At 38.5% G+C, this 19593-nt stretch overlaps 1 protein-coding gene across 3 annotated transcripts in view; it reads left to right on the top strand.

The window, feature by feature from the left end:
• Window positions 1-19593, top strand: part of OCRL (OCRL inositol polyphosphate-5-phosphatase) — a 47254-nt gene that overhangs the window by 17284 nt on the left and 10377 nt on the right. For all 3 annotated transcript variants that reach the window (XM_087829471.1, XM_016215939.2, XM_087829470.1), the window contains 9 exons: window positions 207-321; window positions 1420-1536; window positions 1639-1826; window positions 4044-4155; window positions 5726-5835; window positions 7316-7451; window positions 11761-11871; window positions 12522-12687; window positions 12956-13191. In XM_087829471.1, the coding sequence (XP_087685597.1) occupies window positions 207-321; window positions 1420-1536; window positions 1639-1826; window positions 4044-4155; window positions 5726-5835; window positions 7316-7451; window positions 11761-11871; window positions 12522-12687; window positions 12956-13191 (1291 nt within the window). The remainder of the gene's footprint in view (window positions 1-206; window positions 322-1419; window positions 1537-1638; window positions 1827-4043; window positions 4156-5725; window positions 5836-7315; window positions 7452-11760; window positions 11872-12521; window positions 12688-12955; window positions 13192-19593) is intronic.

Raw genomic sequence — 19593 nt, 5'->3', positions numbered from 1 at the left:
TTATATCTTGCATAGTCTGTGCATATACTTATGAGGAGTCTTTTGAAAAGAAGACTACTTATTCTTACAGATCACCTGGGTCAACAGAGCAGTTCTATAAAATTTCTCTCCCATTTCTTTTTTCACCTAATGCCTCAAAATGGGTCAGGAGGTAGTCGGATATAATTATGGGATACATATAGATTTCACATCCTTTTGCTTCTCAGATTCCAAGAGCTGGACTTGAGCACAGAAGCCTTTTTCTACTTTGAATCCATGAAGGAACAAGAATGGTCCTTAGCTGTAGAAAGGGCTTTGCATTCCCAGGCCAAGTATAAGAAAGTAAGTCACATTTAATTATCTTTTTAGTATGTGACTAAATAGAACTGCCTAGAATTTATTGTTATGTATACCTTGTTCCAAAAGAATGATTTAATTGAATTTTTTCTCATGTCTAATACTAGAATAGGGTACACTAATCCTTTTTATAACTATCTCCTAGAAAAAAATTCTCTGAGCTTTCTGATCCTATATTTTCATTGCTCAGGTAGCTTTTAGGAGAAAAAAAGAATTTTGTTCTTATAACAATAATTAACTCAAAATAATTACATATAAGGTCACTGATTTGTGTAGTAAGAATTTAAGGTTGAAATTGTTCACTGACATTGTCAGAAATGGATGCTTTACAGAAAAGCAGTTTGAAGCATGCAGTGCACAGGGTATGCTTTAGAATTAGAGCAAGAATACAAGTGGTGTGGTATTTAAATGAGTTCTAAACTTGGTTGTAAATCAAGAGTACAGCTGACTTTAGCAAGGTGTGCCAATTTGTTGGTCTTCAGAAGGCACAAGGTAGAGGCTACCAGAAGAGCTATTTTAATTGCAGGGCTAGCACACTAAGACCTTTAAAAGGAGTCATCTGCCTGAGTAATTTTTATCTGTATCTTCTAACAGTTGATATAGGTAATAAAAATTCTGATGATGTTATTCCTCTCATATAGGTCCCTGCCTAATACATATTTCAGACATATGTCTAGCTGAGGTTCACAGACTTAAGATAATCAAAATAAAAAGGAAATTGGAAATCGGAAACTAGGAAGGAGGGCAAAAGGAACAAACTGGGATAGGGGCTTTCTCTTAACTATTTGAATTTTTAATATGCCCTATTCCTGATAGGCTAAAAAAGTGGTTAAAATAATGGCTCTAGAGCTGAGTGCACTCATTGTCCCCCAAAGACTTACTGGTCAGAGCCAGATTAGAGCTTCCCAAGAGAAATTTTGTTTCCTCTTTATAGGGGTCCACAGAGACATTAGATGATTTGGATTCATATTTGGGTATTTGTTATGTCTTCTTGGTGGAAAATTAGTTGTGTGAAGTTAGATGTGTGGTATCTAAAAAGAGTGGTGTTATCATGAACCTTTTCTAACTCCTTGGATCTCATAGGTTCAACTAGTTCGCCTTGTTGGGATGATGCTCCTGATATATGCCAGAAAGGATCAGTGGCAATATATCCGTGATGTTGCTACAGAAACAGTTGGAACTGGAGTCATGGGAAAAATGGTGAGTTCCTTTGGAAATGAGCTTGATTATTATTTACGTCCCTGTGAAGTTCATTTGCTATTTGTATCTTTGTACTAACTAAACAATTACTCTTGCCAACAGGGAAACAAAGGAGGGGTAGCTGTGAGATTTGTATTTCACAACACTACATTTTGCATTGTCAATTCCCACCTGGCTGCCCATGTGGAGGACTTTGAGAGAAGGAATCAAGATTATAAGGACATCTGTGCACGAATGAGTTTTGTGGTCCCAAATCAGGCCCTCCCGCAGCTGAACATCATGAAACATGAGTGAGTGGTTAAGTCTCCTTTAGCCTTAGAATAGTGGGGCTGAGAAAAGAATAAACATGGTGAGAAACTGTAGAACCATGAAGAGTAAGGGATTACCATTTAGGGATGGGGGTCACAAAGAAGAGAGGGTTTGGAGGAATAGCAGATTCATTGAGGCAGAGAAATTAGATGCTATCAGAGGAAAGGTTAGTTCTGTTGGCATCCAGAGAAACACAGGAGGGGTCTGTCGGACTCAGTTTTTATTGTTTTTTAATTATAAGAAATGTTTATTGTAAATGTAATAAAAGATAAAATTAAAAGTAAAAATTCCTGATTTCTCATCCTCTACTCTCCCCAGCCAACCCCTCTCTCCAAAGGAAACCACTACTAACAGTTTGGTGTGTATCCTTCTAGGTCCATGCTGTCCATTTTGACAGCCAGTGGCCATGGGTGGCTCAGGTCCTGGAAAGTGCTAGCTGAACTGAGATGTGCTTTAAGCACAAATTATACAGTGGATTTCAGAGACTTGGGAAAACATGTAAAATATCTAAAATTTTTAGTATTAATTACATGTTGAAATGATAATAATTTGTATATATTGAGCTAAATGGAATTTATTGTTAAAGTTATTTTCACTTGTTTCTTTTACTTTTTTAAAAAAATATATCTTTATTGATTTCAGAGAGAGGAAAGGAGAGGGAGAGAGAGAGAGAAACATCAATGATGAGAGAGTCATTGATCGGCTGCCTCCTGCACGCCCCCAACTGGGCATCGAGCCCGCAACCCGGGCATGTGCCCTGACCTGGAATCGAACCCCGATTGCCTGGATCCTAGGTTAGATGCTCAACCGCTGAGCCACGCCCGACCGGGCTTCTTTTACTTTTTAAATGCAGCGACTAGAAAATTTACAATTACATTTGTGATGTGCACTGTATTTTGAGTAGTGCTGTTCTAGACTTTTCTGTGCACATACACACACACATACTTATTATATGGGACTGTATTATCCTCTTTATTGTGGGTCTCTTTTCAAGTCAGTATATATAGATCTACAGTGTTCTTTTAATAGCTGTGAATCATTAAGAATAGGGCTGGTGGAGATTTAAAGACCCCAATGAATCAGTATGAGAGAGAGGTTAGTGAAGAATGGGACTTAATAAGGATAGAAATAGAAATCAGTTGAGGAATGGATTGGGTGGTAGAAAATGATTAGTTGTAAAGAAATTAATACTGGTAATTGAAATTCTGAGAGGGTGATGTGGTTTAGAAAAAGTGGTTTGAGATGGGAATTGTAGGAAAACAGAAGATAACCTCAGGGTATTAGAATCAATAGAGAGAGGGGTAATTGCGGAACGAGTAGGGAAGGAAGGATAGTGATGTTGGCTTGTTTCCATATTGTCCCAACAGTTAGGATCAGATGAAATTCTGTTTCACAGGGGTAAAGTCAAGGCCTTGACATTAATGGTCATAAAGTTGCTCTGAAGTTCCATACATTTATTTCCCCAGGATTCCAGAAATTTCGTGTTGCACTTAAGATTGGCAAAGAGACTCATTGAGTACTTGAGAAAGCTCACAAGAGAATCCATTTTGGTATGGTTATTTCAAGGTCTCACCTGTGAGGTTCTCAGCACATCTAGGGCCCTGTTGGTGTGATTGGGAGCCTAAAGATCCCCTGGGAGCCTGTAGATCTCAACATATTCCAGCCTCCTTTCTGCCTGGGTTTGGAGTGCAAATCTGGTGCAGGGGTAGACAAATTGGGTGCAGCAGAGAGCCCTGGACCCACTTTTCCTAGTGAACCCTGCCTGGGACCACGCAGACCTTAGTGGAGAGCCTGCAGAATGTCAGGGCTCATAGAGGCAGAAAACATTCAGATTCTCTTCCCCTAGAGACCTGGCAAGCAGCCAGGCAAAATTTTGAAGCTAGTCCAGCAAATAAACTACATACTTCTCTCAGGCAGTTAACTCCTTGGCTTCTGAATCCCATACATACACTGTATTATTTCCCCATCTTTGTTCTTCATGTTTCGAATGCCTCCCCTCCCGCCTATTTTATAATCCCTAGTCCCTCTCAGGTGTTGATAGTGTTTGCCCCCAAAGGACAGTTACAGCTTCAACCCCTTGTCAGATATTGATAAACAAATCCTTATCAATTAATCTACCCATATTTCTTCTCTTCGTTCTCGGATTGACTTTTATGCTAATTATGACTACTTCTGTTCATATGTTTCTTGATCCTCAGTGTTGTCATCTGGTTGGGAGATTTGAACTACAGACTTTGCATGCCTGATGCCAATGAAGTAAAAAATCTTATACACAGGAATGACCTTACAAGACTTCTCAAATTTGACCAGGTAAGTAAATTTTCACTTTATAGATGGTTTATAAAATTGCTAGTTTTATGAGACAGACTTGTGAGGTGTGTCTTACTCTAGGAATAGTTGGAAAGGTCTCATTGTCTTGGGAAACTGTGTAACTAGTGATGCAGTGAATACACACAAGGTTTATAGTGCTTTTATTAAGCACTTAGATGGCAGGAGGGGAGATAGTGTTAAAAAATAAATATAAGGTTATTCATTAATTCTTTATCAAGAAGAGATTTGTGTCAATGAGTTGGAGGATGGGTGGGATGAATTAGAGAACACTTCCTGGAGGAAGTGGGCCTTCAGCCATGTTGATGTGGTTTGGCAGATGGAACAGGGAAAGCTGCTCTATGATTATTTGGCAGGCTCAGCAATAATTTGAAGGTAAAAGACGGAGGCCCTGTAAGGGAATTGGGAAGCACAGAAGAGAAGTTGGGGACAAATAACACAGGCTGTGGTTTAGTGGGAACTGATTGAGAAGTTGGGTCTAGCTGGGTTATAGATGTTAAAACCTGTGGGGAAAGGATTGATTCAGTAACATTTATATAACACTTGATATCCCAGAACCTAGTTTTCTGTAACTTTGCCTTGGAACCTAGCACATGACTTGAATTTCTGTTTCAGCTTATGAATTCTGGATGCTAAAAGTGAATGCTTCTTATTAAGGGAAGAAAATGTTTCAACTTGAATTTTCTAAAAATACGTTTTTATTGATTTTTAGAGAAAGAGGAAGGGAGAGGGATAGAGAGATAGAAACATCTGTGTGAGAGCAATACATCAATTGGCTGCCTCCCGCACACCCCGTACTGGGGACGGAGCCGCAACCCGGGCATGTGCCCTGACCAAGAATCTAACTGGTGGCCTCCTGGTTCACAGGTCTATGCTCAACCACTAAGCAACACCAGCTGGGCTCGACTTGATTTGAATACCTTTAAGTCCTTCCATGAGACTTTTGACCTTACATAGTCAAATTTCAGGTGTTCTGCAGTAGAATGGTTTTTATAGTGAGTCTGTCTTGGCTGTGTCTTCCCACTCATTGAGGTTGGCTGGCTAATTTCTTTGCATGGCTTCCTCTATTCTGCCTCCAAAGAGGGTACAGTTGAAACAAATTCTTAGTCTTAATGTAATTCTGGTAAAATATTTAAGTGAGGATAACTTTCAAAACAGTCTGTAGCTCTTCACTGAATTTGACTTTTGGAATTATCCATTCAAAATTTGTGCGTTTTGTTTTTGTTTTTGTTTTTAAGTCAAATTGTGCTAGTTGGTTCTTGTCCAACTTCAGGAAACATAGGATTATTCAGATTTCATTTTTCCATTTTACCTGACCACTATTACCAGTGAATAATTAGCAATGTGCTCAAATGAGCATCCTATCTGTTGGTGAGTTTGGGTATTATGGAAATGGTGTGATTTAATTGATAAGGTACAGAAATTTTTTTTATATACTCTGACAATTGCAAAGGCTGTGGAACTATCTTCTTAGAAATGGCCAATCAACCCAGTTGTCACTTATATTAAGGTGGTGTTACCCTGCTTATGTGATACTTCTTTCTATTTGCAGCTAAATATTCAGCGCACACAGAAAAAAGCTTTTGCTGACTTCACTGAAGGGGAAATCAGGTTTATCCCCACTTATAAGTATGACTCCAAAACAGACCGATGGGATTCCAGGTAAAGTAGCAAGAACCTCCTCATGGAATAGGTTAAGGTCTGATCTTATTTCTGTCCCTCCATATTAGTGAAGGGCTAGAAATTTTTTAGGTCATGCCAGAAGCAGGTAGAATGGCTCAGTGCTATTACAGAAGAGTTTTTAATTCACGTGTACTCAAAGGTGAGCATATCTTTAAAAAGTTTAACTTTTATATCAAAGCTATTGAAGTTTTATGGGCTGTCTGTAGTACCTTATTTCTGTCACCCCAGCAGACTTGCTTAGATTTTGGCCTTCCTGGTTTCACCCCTATTTCCTTACCTATTGTCCTATTCTATTTTTTTCCAAACTACTTCTTAACTATTTGACTCAAGACACCAGAAGATAAAACAAAGAGTCATGAAAGTTCTTCCACTCAGTGGTTCTCCATCCTGAGTACACATTAGAGTTTCTTGGGGAACTTTGAAAAATACTGATGTCTGGGCCCAACATCTGCAGTTGCCAGAGAAAGCTGAGACTCACTGTCTGGGGTCCTTTGTTTCCTAATTACCCCTAGTAAAGATTCATTGTCAGTACATTTCTGGTAACTGTTTGTCTTCTACCTATTATCTATTTCTTTGTTTCCTATGGTTTCCTAGCTGGCTGAGCCCCTGGGCATATTCAGCTTCTTTAGACTCAGAGAGCACTAGGATGGGGTAGGAGGAGTCTGTGCTCCACAGGAGCTGGTCAGAAAGTGAAAAGTGACACTGACAGAAGATCTGTATACTTGGCCTTGTTTCTTCCACTCACCTGACTTGAGAGTCAACTGAAGAGCCACTGATAAGAACTTATTTGTGTCACCTTCTGGATCAGGTGTACAAGATGTTGCTTATTTTAATAGATGAATGGGCTTTTCCCCTACTCTTGGTATTCTATGGGCCCTTAAGTGTTCAGACTTGCATGCTTAGATGTTACTTCATTTCTATTAGAAGAAGCTAGACTTATTCATGAAAATCCAGGTTTAAAGGAGAAATCCAATTACTCATCTCCAGAGATTAAGCCCAGTCTAGGAATATAGGACTGGATTTTTAGATTTTATTAGTTGTCTCTCTGTTGTGAAGTATCATTGCAGTTTATAGAGCAGAGGAAGAGGACATACTCTGTATACAATCCTGACCTGAGGATATTTAAAAAGGTACTATCATACTTCCCCCAGGACAGTGTTGTTGAAGATGCAATCCTCGTCTTAGGAGCACTGTGTATTCATTCATTCGGTAGGTGTTCATTCATTAGATAGGTGTCCTTTGCAACAGGTACTGTACCTAGGGGCTGGGAATTCAGTGGCAAACAAGCAGACACAGTCCCTTCACAGAGCATGCAATATAGTAGGGATGATAATAGTTGGGGTTGTGAAGGAAGGAGACGTATAATAACAAGAGTGCCTAACCCAGGTTTGCACCAGTGTGGTAGGTATTACATTCTTGTGTGGTATGTTCTCATTATAATTCCTTTCTTTATTTGCAGTGGGAAATGTCGGGTTCCAGCCTGGTGTGACCGAATTCTTTGGAGAGGAACAAATGTTAATCAGCTTCATTACCGGAGTCACATGGAACTGAAAACCAGTGACCACAAGCCTGTTAGCGCCCTCTTCCATATTGGGGTAAACACATGTTTGTTCATTCATTTGTTTGTGTGTTAAGGATCTATTCTTAGAGCATTATTTAGACTCAGAGCAGATCGGTATTTCAGTGAGCCATAAATGTTTCCATAACCAAACAGTCATTTGCAGCATTGAGAAGTTGGTACCCTCAACCCTCCTAAATGCTGTCTCTGTGGCTTTTATGCTCCAGGCCTTTTAGTGGTACAGATGTGTTTCATGCTGCATAATGGTGAGTTAGTAACTTTAGCCTCCTAAAGTCCTTACACTTAAAAAAGAGAGGCTAGGTTTCAAAGGATGAGTAGCTTTTCTTCAGATAAATAGTAAGGAGCTGAAGCATCAGGAGAGAGGTTCCAGGTGGAGGGGTGGGGACATCAGGAGCAAAAGCAGACTGGTCAGAGTACAACCAAATTTGTATATACCTTAAGAAGCGTATTGTCAGCCCTACAGTGAAGTCTTTCCATCCAGGAATACAGGTTTTACATTTAAAAAAAACTCCGTTATACCCTGCGCTGGATTAAATGACCAGTTACTTAATTTTTTTGGTCTCTGTTGTGAGTAAAGCTTTTGTTTTTACATTGTATATTCTGTGTGTTATTAGTGTGCAGTTTATATCTTGGGATCGTGTTGATTTATTACAGCTAGTACATTTAGATTATTTCTTGTAGACTTTTCAGACCTGCGGTCATGTAATCTGTCAGAATCTGTATAGTACAGTGCTTGATAGAATGGACTTTATAACTACACTCTTAGATTTGCTTCCCAGCTCAACCACTTTCTGTGTAACCATGGAGAATTTATGTAACAGCCCCGTGCCTCAGTTTAATCCTCTACAAAATGGGGATAAAATAGTATGTACTTATAATACGGATTAATGAAGTAAGACATGCCAGCAGCATAGGAGGATAGTTTCTTTCCTCTGTGTATATGTTGATTTGGGGGACTTCTGAGATAGGTTATCACTAACATATCTTATCCTACTCCTTCCTTACAGGGGAATGAATTTGAAGTGTTTCTTTTATGTAAAAAGTTCGTTCTTGATCTTAAAATAGACTCTAGATTTTATTGAGGCAATTATGACTTGACTTTTGCGCATTTTGAAAATTTAAAATAATAATAGTAAATGTTCCTCAAATAGTAGCTAGTGTATGCCAGAGACTGTGCAAGGCAATTTACACACATCTCATTTACTCCTTCCAGTAATGCTTTGAGTTAAATATTTCTCATTTAACAGATGAGCCCATGGAGAACCAATGCATTTAAATAACTTCTTTAAGAGCATTCAGCTAGAAGGATTGCTGAGATTAAAATCTTAACTCTGTTTAACTCCCAAGCCTATAGATGTTCTTTCCAGTACCCCACAATACCTCTATAGTCCTAAAGAACTTACTGACTAGATATGCCTTCAGATATTACTTTTAGCCCACCTAATTTCTAGTTTGTACTTGTGGGCTGCCCTGTTTCATTATTTGAGTTTCATAATCTATTTTTTAAAGGACATTTTTCCTGAAACACTAACCTTTCTGGTTTAATCAGTTATGCTTGGTATTTTTGTATTTCCTTTCAGAACCTTGGATTATTTGTAATACTCCATACATATTAATCCAGAGCTCCCAGCAGGATATTTAAAATTTTTCCATGCTTTCTGTATATTTTTTGTGTATCTTTAATAAAGGTCTATCTTTCTAGTTTTTAATACTTTTAAAATTACACAGGAATTCAAAAGTGCGTATCTTTAAATTTAAAAATACTTAAACAAAATTTATAGATAAGGCTGAAGATCTTCAATTCCTGTTCTATCCCCTGTTCCCTACCCCCCCATTTTTATCTTTATTGATTTCAGGGAGAGGAAGGGAAAGGGAGAGGGGGAGAAAGAGAGAAACATCAGTGATGAGAGAGCTGTCATTGATCGGCTCCCTCCTACACGCCCCAGACTGGGGATGGAGCCTGCAACCCTGAGCATATGCCCCAACCAGGAATTGAACCTCGATCTCCTGGATCCTAGGTCAATGCTCAACCGCCAAGCCACGCCCGACTGGGCCCCTATTACTCCCTTTGACCAAACCCCCACTCTGCAGCTAGGCCAACTACCCTTATGCATTTATATCTTTCTAGACCAGCACTGTTCAATAGGTCTTTCTGTGATTGGAAATGTTCTAGATCTATCCTGTCCAGTACAGTAGCTACCAGCTGCAGGCAGCTATTGATCACTTGAAGTGTGGCTAGTGTGACTTAGAGAACTGAATTTTCAACTCTCTTTACTTCAAAGTAATTTAAAGGTCCCTATGTGGCAACTGGCTATTATATTGGACAACACAGTTCTAGACCTTTGCATATGTTTTTCTATTTACCCACAGACAATATAGTATTGTTTTGTGTGTTGGTGTGTCTATAGCATAAATGGTCTCATATTGTATGTGTTGGCCTGCAAGTTGCTTTTTTTTAAAATTCAGTGGTGTGTTTTGGAGAGCTATCCATGTTATTGCATAAAGATCTAGCTCATTGTACTTTCTTCTTAATTCCTAATTTTGTCAATAATTTCCTTTTCTGAAATGGATTTATCAGGCAGTGACATTCTATGGTGTTTTCCCAAAACTTCATTATCCTTAAAGTGCCATTATGGGCAGTGATCATGATAACTCACTGTGAAAATCTTTGATTTTATTGAGTAACTACCCCCTATTTTGGACTCTTAGGCATGTTATGATTAGAGGCTTTAAAAACAACATTATATTTTTACCACCATTGGCATCAATAACTGTTATCAAACGGACCAAGTACTCAGTGGCTGATTAACTCCAGAAGACTTGCTGTGGGCTGGCTGAGATTAAGCTGAGATAGGGTTCCCACCCTCACACTTGGTAATGGGATCTGTTGCATGGGTTCTCAGACTTTGGTGGACATAAGAATTGCCTGGAGAGCTTTAAAAATGAAGATGCATGGACCCCAGACCCAGAGATTTTGATTAATAGGCCGAGGTATCTGCATTTTTAAAACCTACCCGAGTTGATCCTGTTGTATATATGGTATTTTGGAAAGGTATCACTAGAAGCCCAGGTATCACCTCTGGTATTAACTGTGGCAGTGAGCAGCTTAGTTGATCTTTTTTATCTTGATGTTGTCAACTATAAGAACAAGAATCCTTGCTTTGGTAGCCTCACAGGTTGTGAAAATAAGATGACATGTAAAATATTTTTTGAAATAAAAAGCTGCAAAGTTTTGTAAAAGTATTAAAAAGTATAACATTCCTAAAAAAAGTATAATATTCCTTTTAACCTGGCACTGTAGTATGGACTCTGGTGACACTAGTGATTGCTTGCTCCCTGGTTGTCAAGTGTTACGGTTCAGATATGTAAAAACCTCCCCAGTCTTTGAGATGTTTGCTCAACTTCGATATTTTTATTTTCCACATTTGCTTTACAACCTCTACTGCCTTCATATTGAATTTGTGAAGTTTTCTATCCTAAAAAGAAACTGCTATCTTAATACATTAAAATGCTGTTTTAATTATGTTCATTTTTGGCATTGATTTGTACAAAGTTTTAATATTGAAAAAAAACAGCTATATCAGGAAGCTGAAAGTGCTGTGTCAGATAGGAGGATTTTTGATCTCTTGGTCAGGATGACTCGTTTGTTATCATGCTTTTAGTCTAATCTAAGACATTTTGGGTCAGTTGTTTTCTAAAATGGCCATAGGCTCCATTTACTAACATCTTTATCATTATGTATAATCTGAGTTGAACTATAATTCTTGGCATTGTGCATAGCAGCTAATATCATTTTTTCTGCTATTTCAAAACTTTTTATTATCATTGTTAGAAACAATAATAGGTATGTTTTGACACTCATTTTGTACAGTGCAGGAAATCACTTTACAAAATCATCACATTTTCTCCACCACCAAATAACTTAACCATGGAAAAAGAAAATATTCTTTTCAAATATTTATTATTATTGCCAAGCTTCTTAGCACAGAGGTTTCACTTTTCCAGAAAGTTAAGCAGTTAACCTTACCTTTATCTTAAAGTGTGTGATTCTGTAATGCTTATTTTAATTTATGTTTGCTTTAGTGACCTTTTAAAATTTGTTAGATTCTTAGAGATATTTGAGAGCCCATAAGACTAAAATAAGGGCCTGTTTCCTCTCAGGTAAAAGTTTTGGATGGAGTGAGATATCAGAGAATGTTTGAGGATGTTGTTTGAACCACAGTTTATTTTAAATGATTGCCGTAGTGACCAGTTTTGTTAGGTAATCTCAAAAGAAAATGAGCTAGGAGCATTTAAGACTGAAAAGAGGGTTTGTTTTCTTTCAGGTGAAGGTCGTTGATGAAAGGAGGTATCGGAAAGTGTTTGAAGATATTGTACGCATCATGGACAGAATGGAGAATGACTTCCTTCCCTCTTTAGAACTCAGCAGGAGGGAGGTGAGCAGACATACATGGCAGCCTCTTCTGCTGCCCATCGTGGTTAGCACAGGGAAAACCATGTGACTCAGAGAAGGCAACACAGCCAAGCGGTGAAGACAGGATCTTCTGGGGTCAGACCGCCTACATTCCATTCCCAGCGCTGCCGTTTAGTAGATTTGTGACCACAGGTGACTATGTTACCTGTTCAGAGCCGCAGTTTCCTTTTCTGGATAAAGGGGTAGTTTTGAGGATTACACAAATTAATACATGTGAAGCTCTTAAAACAGCGCCTGGCATAAAATAAGCCCTCAGATTTTAGCTACTCTTATTTAATGTTTTAGAATTGCTGGCTAATTCATTTCTCAAGAACCAGGACTTGGTCATGGGATGAATGCCCTGACCCAAGGTTGGGTTGTCCTGTTAGGATCCCAGGAAAAATCAGAGTAGCCTAGAGAAGTAGCAACAACTGCCTAACTCCTCTGCTGGTGTGAGTATAATCACATGTGAGAGGGGATAGTGTCCTGCTGGCTCAGTTGGTGAGTGTATACGGCAGTTGCACACCTGGTTAATAATTACCTTGTTCTTTACTCATATTTTCTATGGCATAATCCAACTGACTGACTTCCCCTACTAGTGATGCATGTTTGTGTCTGTCTGTTCTTCCCCAGTTTGTGTTTGCGAATGTGAAGTTTCGGCAACTACAAAAGGAGAAGTTCCGTATCATCAACAATGGACAGGTTCCCTGCCATTTTTCTTTCATCCCTAAGCTTAATGACACCCAGTACTGCAAGCCATGGCTTCGGGCTGAACCTTATCAGGGCTACTTGGAGCCAAGTGAGTTTTTCCTTTACCGTTGTCTCTGCTTGTGATATGCCATCTCCGTATGACTTCCTTACCCCCGCCCTTTGTTTAACTTCTTGTTTTCTAACCACGTGTCTCTTACCTTCACTGTCGCCATATGGGGAATACCTCTTTTGCGTGTCCAGTCCCCTGCTTTGTCCCTTGATGGTTTTTTAGAGGACACTTCTTCTGTTAGTTCTCATCCCCTTTCTGTTTTTCCATTGGAAGTTTCTGTTACCATGTGTCATCTCTTACATTTCAGATGAGACCGTGGACATTTCCCTTGATGTGTATGTCAGCAAAGATTCTGTGACCATCCTGAACTCAGGGGAAGATAAAATTGAAGATATTCTTGTCCTTCACTTGGATCGAGGCAAAGATTACTTTTTGACCATCAGTGGAAATTACCTCCCAAGTTGTTTTGGTACATCCTTAGAGGCTTTGTGCCGAATGAAGAGACCAATCCGAGAAGTTCCTGTTACCAAACTCATAGACTTGGTAAGAAAACATTTTAAGACACGAACCTCCTTTAAACATTTTCTTCACAATTCTCAAGTGATGTCCTCATTGTCTCTACTTTCTTTTTTGTTGGGGGGTGGGATTGGGTGATGGGGGACTGCCATGTGATAATTAAGAATAAGACTGTCACTCTAGCACTATTTTAATTAGATTAAGCCTAAAAGGAAAGCTGAAAGGGTAATCTGTAATTGGCTCTTGTCAGAAATATAATAGGTAATATTAAATTCACTGAATTAGACTAAAGGTTCCCTTCTCAAAGATATAATGCTTGTTTGTTACGCTCTTCATACTTCCAAGTCACTTTTGTATAAATTGGCATGTATGTGAGGTACAGTAGGTGGGAGAAACAGTATTATGCTCATTAAATGTGAGAAAACTGAAGCACAGAGATAGTAACTTGCCCAAAGTGGAATAAGTTAGTGACAAATTTATCACCCAGATTTTCTGACTCCCAGCCCACTGCTTCTCACTATATCTTATCTAAGTCTAACTTGGCTGCTTATTGCAGCCCAGACCTATATGTGAACCTCAGAATGCCTGCCTCAGAAGCCCTGGGGTTGTTACGCAAGTGCAGGTCCCTCCCCCCATCTCTGGCAATAGAATCAGAATCTCAGGGTATGAGGCCCAGGAATCTGCACATATCAGCATTCCAGAAGATTATAATGTTCATAGAAGTTTGCTACATGTTTAATGCGACTCACTTAAGAAAGGAAAGGAGAAAGATTTCCCTTCCCTGTCACTAAGCTGTAATGTTAATGTCCTTATGGAGAAAATGCTTATATTATCTATATTATCTTTAGTAACAGATCGATTTAGTAACAAGTCATCCTATTAAGTTTTCTTCTAAATGAATTTATTGTTGGATTTGTGTGCAGACCTCTTCAGGCTATAGAAGTATATCCTTGATCTTTTGCCAGAGAAAATGAGGTGACGTGACAGCCTTGCATTATCACTACCATTAGAATTCACTTGATCCTTTTGCCCTGGCCAGAGCAGTGATTGTATCATCTAGCCAGAGGCCTGGGCCAGCCAGCGGGCAGGCTGCTGGCTTGTCTGAATGTGACCTGTTCTGTTGCCATGGAATTGTTTTAGCTATGACTCAGATGGCAGATTAAAACACTTGAGTTCAGTCCCAGCATTCTTTCTTGGAATTATACTTGTTTCCCTAGAGCCCTTATGACTGAGTGTGCTACCTCTGTCCAAGAGAGAACCATTTTCTTCAGAAATTCATATCCTGACATTCTGTTATTTTTCATACTTGTTATTTCTTCTACCAACATAGTCCTGTCTTTCAAATTTAATTTAACCTTTTTAGAATATATTCTAGATGAAGTTGTTTTTCTTATACCCTCTTCTCTCCATTCCAAACACTATTTCCTGCTTTCTCTTTTTCAACATTTTATTATGAAAATGGCAGATGTGCAGAAAAATTGAAAGAACAGTACATCCCTGACCAGGTGGCTCAGTTGGTTGCAACATCAGCTTGTACACCAAATGGTTGCAGGTTTGATTCCCCTTCAAGGCACATACCTAGGTTGTGGGTTCCTTCCCCGGTCAGGGCACATACGGGAGGCAACCAATCGATGTTTCTCTCTCCTCCTTCCCCTCTCTCTAAAATCAATAAAAGCATATCCTTGGGTGAGGATTAAAACAAAACAAAACAGTACAATGAACACCCACATACCTTACATATATACAGGGATGGCCAAATTAGGTTTACGGTTGTAATACAAATAAATCATACAATAATTATTAAATACTAATACAAGATTAAACTCCGTGTCGAGTACTCACAACTGTAAACTTACTTTTGCCCTGTATATATAGAGCTTTTTTTTTTTTTTTTTTTTTTTGCTGTACCATTTGAAATTGAGTGGTAATATGCCACTTTTACCAGTGAATTTTTCAGCCTGCTTCTCAAGGAATAGGACACTTCTGCATAAGCACAGTAGTACCATTATTACACCATATCTAGATTTCTACAGCTGTCCCAAGAGGTTTTTTGTAGCTTTCTTAAAGCCAAAATCCAATCTGGATTCATACAGTACATTTGGTGAGGTCTCTTCAGTCTCTTTTAGAGTAGAACAGTTCTCTCCTTTTTTCGTTAATGGCATTGAATTTTTAAGAGTCCAGAACAGTTGTCTAGTCAAGGATCCACCATTTCCTAAATTTGTCTGATTGTTTCCTCTTGATAATTTTTTTAACTTATCCCTTTAAGCTCCCCTCTCCCACCTTATGTCCTGTAAACTAGAATCTAGCTTTACTTTTGGTCAGAGTTGACAAAAGCATTATAATACCCTTTACTGTAATTGTTCCATATTAAAGTGACTGGAAGGAGCTCAACAAACAAAATTTTAAAATTTTATTTAAAGTATCAGGTAATTTAACCATGTTTGACCATGAATAGGAAGTAGCCAAAATCTTTAGTGGAGTTAATGCTCTGTAGGAAGCCCTTTCCTTCTTTTTGTGCACAAATGATTCAAGATTTGAAAAAACAGAACCTTGATAATTTTTTCATTACAAAATTGCTGAGTTCTTATTAAATTGTATGTGTGTGGTCGTCATTTATTGTTTTAAAGCTTCTATTTTGTAGGATTTAGGATTCTGATTCTTTTCACAGCCTGTTACATTTTCACATTATTAAATTCCTATATTTCATTGATGAGGAAATTATCCATATTAGTGTGGGGCAGTAAACAAGAAATCTAACATTATCTGTACCCCAATCATAATACCTTCCCCTCTCTTGGTTTTGCCCTTCTGAAATGCTTTGTTTGTTTGTTCCAAGACCAAGATGATATTTCATATGCCATGAGACGATGCTATTAATAATGGTACCTGTTGTCGTCTTTGTGTTGTTTACTCTTAGTTTTTAGTGAAACCAGAAATGAATTCAGTGCCTGTATTGACTCTCCATGTACCCTTTCAGAAAGATTCTTGTGCCACACCATCTTGGCATGAGTACTTTCATTCTTCATACCCATCTCAATGACAGTGACTTTGCCACTCCTGGAGTAGTTGGGATTAGCCCAAGTGGCAAACAGGATAATCTGTCTATAATTATCTTTATTCTTTTCCAGAATTAAGGTAGACTTTTTTGGTTTATTAACTAGCATATAATTAACATATAATCATTAATATTTTTTCAGTACACATTGGATACAAAGTATTATGGAGTTTATGTGGGTTCTGTAATTTAGTGGTAATTAAAGTTCACTTGCATGTACAATATGGCTAAATTCTAAAAGTTAATAGGAAGTTTGGTTAGAGATAATATAAACATTAACCACCTTTACTGGCTAATGTCCAGTGTGTTTGGGAAGTCAATATTTTGGAATGTCATTTAGAATGAGAGTTATGGAGCTTGTAATTTGTATTAACAATAGATTCCTTTCCTGTGCTATTTACTCAACCCCTTATATGCTATAAAAGTTTATTGATTAACCAGCTAATCTTCGTAAAAATCAATCTCAAAATCAGCCTGTTTTGGCTTTAATGAATATTTCATGCATGTAGCATTAACATAACTAGAAATTAGTTCAGCACATAAGACTAAAGTGGGCTAGGAAAGTGTTTTGAGGTTTGTCATAGAAGTATTTTGAGTCAAGTCCAAGTATTTAAGAAACAGGTACTAATATATTAGGTGAGCAGGCTCTTCCAGGCGTAAGGAACATAGTGAATTAAGGTTAAAAGGTGAAAGTGAAAATTACGAGATTTCCCTGGGAAGAGTGGATATTAAGGATAAAAGTGTGTGGAGCTGGTTAGGTAGCATGGGGGCAGAGGATAGAGTCTCAATCAACAGATGAGTTTATGCTAGAGCCAGAGAGCATCTGGAGCCAGCAGGAGGCTTGATGAGAGGTATGAGCTTGTAAATGGACACGTTGGGAGGAACATTCCAGTGTTGCTTGTAGACTAGACTACAAGCTTGTAGTTTGTGTTAACAATAGAAATCTTGTAATTTTTCACTTTCACCTTTTAACCTTAATTCACTACATTCCTTACAGAGAGGAGACCAGATTTGAATGCACCATATTTGGTCAAAGGCTTGTAAATACAGAGACGGGAAAAGTTGAGGGATGGGTGGATAAACTGTACTTGCTTGGGGATATGCCCATTAGGAAAACAATATAAAAAATTTAAAATAACAACTTGGTTAATTCATCTCCCGTGATTTCTTTACTAGGTGTTTCCTTTGTATTACTGATCTAACCACCCATTTCTTATCCTATTTGGTGTATGGTTTGTGTTTCTTCTCTTTAATTTCACAAGAAGTAATCCTTTCTAGAACTTCAGTATCATTCAGTTTCCTGCTTTTAATTTTTAAATTTGAATCTACCTCTAAATGACCCTTTTACATTATTTTAGCTGCATATACTACTGGGAAAATTCCTCTAAGGGTGAATGCTGGGGTAAAGAATGATTTGCTAGCCCGGCTGGTATGGCTCAGTCAATGAGCACTGACCCATGAACCAAGAGGTGTCCGGTTCAGTTCCTGGTCAGGGCACATGCCCAGGTTGTAGGCTTGATCCCCAGTATGAGGCGTGTAGGACGCAGCTGATCTCTCATTGATGTTTCTGTCTCTCTATCCCTCTCCCTTCCTCTTTCTCTACAATCAATAAAAAACATTTAAAAAAAGAAAAAGAAAGATTTGCTATACATTTGTAGTGTGCCAGTGTTGCCCCACTAGGGAAATCCTTTTTTAATATCATCAATGGTGTAGCCTGTTGCAGAGAGTGGGCAGGTCAGTTGAAATAAGTAATTAGCAGTAACCATAGGACTACCTTAAGAGTATGCTGTTTATTAGTGGGGGCTAAGTGGTATTTCTATTTTCAGACTTGAGGCTAGTGTTGAAATAACTAATTTGCATCCACTTTATGCCTGTAGCCAGGGGAGTAAACTCACAATGTAAATCTTCTACCCATCTAATCAAAGTCCTTTTGATTGTTTCAGAGATTTCTCGTGTATACATTCATTTTTTAAAAATATATTATTTTCCGATTTTTAGTTAAGGTGTTTACTCTTACCTTGATAGTCTTTTGACATTCCCTTTGCCTCTACATCCTTACCCTTTCATTTTTTCCTCTTCAGGGCTGTCAGTTTGATTTTTCTGTAGTATAGCTTTGGGGCCTGTCACTTCCTTGCTTAAAGGTAGCCAGTGGCTCCCCTATGCCTGCTGAATACAATCCAAATTGCTTTACCTGCCATTCAAAGTCCCCCAAAGTCTGACTTCAACACACCTTTTCAGATTTATTTCCCACTGTTTTTGTCAACATCTCCCTACGCTCCCCACAAACCTGATGACTAAATTTTCCCTAATCTCACCTCATGATTTACCTTCTCTGCACCTTTGTTTATTTCTGCCCCTTACGCTTGTAATGTCCTCACTCCATTGCTACCCTTTAAAATTCTGTGAGTCTTCGAAGGACTAGTTAGGTCCCATTTCCGTTGTGAAATGTCCCCCTACAGTCCCAGATGAAATCTATCTCTCCTTCCTTTGAACTCTATTTTGTTTGTTGGTTGATTTTAACCATTTATTGAGAACTCATATTTGTAAATTATAGCAATATCACGCCATAAATTCTGGGACTCCTCACCCCAACTCGGTTGCAAACCCAAGTGAGGGACCATGTCTTTCTTCTCCATTGCTTCATTTCTCACCCTGCCCACCCCCCAAAGGCATTGGCACAGTGCCTTGTACTGCTAGTGGTTGCTGCTCAAAGGAAACTGCTTTGAGAGCCTCGTTTGACAGGTTAGTATAAAAAAATTCTGCCTAGTTTTACTTATCAGATCATGTGGCATGTATTCATGGGAGAGAAAATGGAGTTTGTCGGGCGGATTCTCTATTACTAAGTAGTCTACATTTGGTTTTCATTTTTATTGAATTTATTAGGGTAACACTGGTTAACAAAATTATATAGGTTTAGGTGCACAATTCTACAGCACATCACCTGTACACTGTATTGTGTGTTCACCACCTCAAGTCAAAGTCTCCATCCATCACCATTTATCCCCTCATACCTCCCCCCCCCAGGCAATCACCACACTATTGTGTGAGTCTATGAGGTTTTTTCTCTTTTTTTCCCCTTTTTGCTCAATCCCTCCAACCCCCCATCCAGCACACACAACCCCCCCCCCCCAGCTGTCAGCCTGCTCTCTATGAGTCTGCCTCTATTTTGCTTGTAAGTAGTCTACATTTTACAAAAGGTTGTGCTCCAAAATTATGTTAAATTAGATGTTCGGCATTCAGAATTAACTTTGACATTGAAAGGTATTATAATTATAATAGTATAAATACTTTATAAAGCACTGCTACTCTGATTATTTTTATTTTGTTTTATATGTGGGATTTAAAAGTCCAGGTAGCCCGGCCGGGCGTGGCTC

Source organism: Miniopterus natalensis, chromosome X (assembly GCF_054644295.1).
Source record: "Miniopterus natalensis isolate mMinNat1 chromosome X, mMinNat1.hap1, whole genome shotgun sequence".
NCBI classification, from domain to species: Eukaryota; Metazoa; Chordata; class Mammalia; order Chiroptera; family Miniopteridae; genus Miniopterus; species Miniopterus natalensis.
This window is presented reverse-complemented; position numbering and strand designations above follow the sequence as displayed.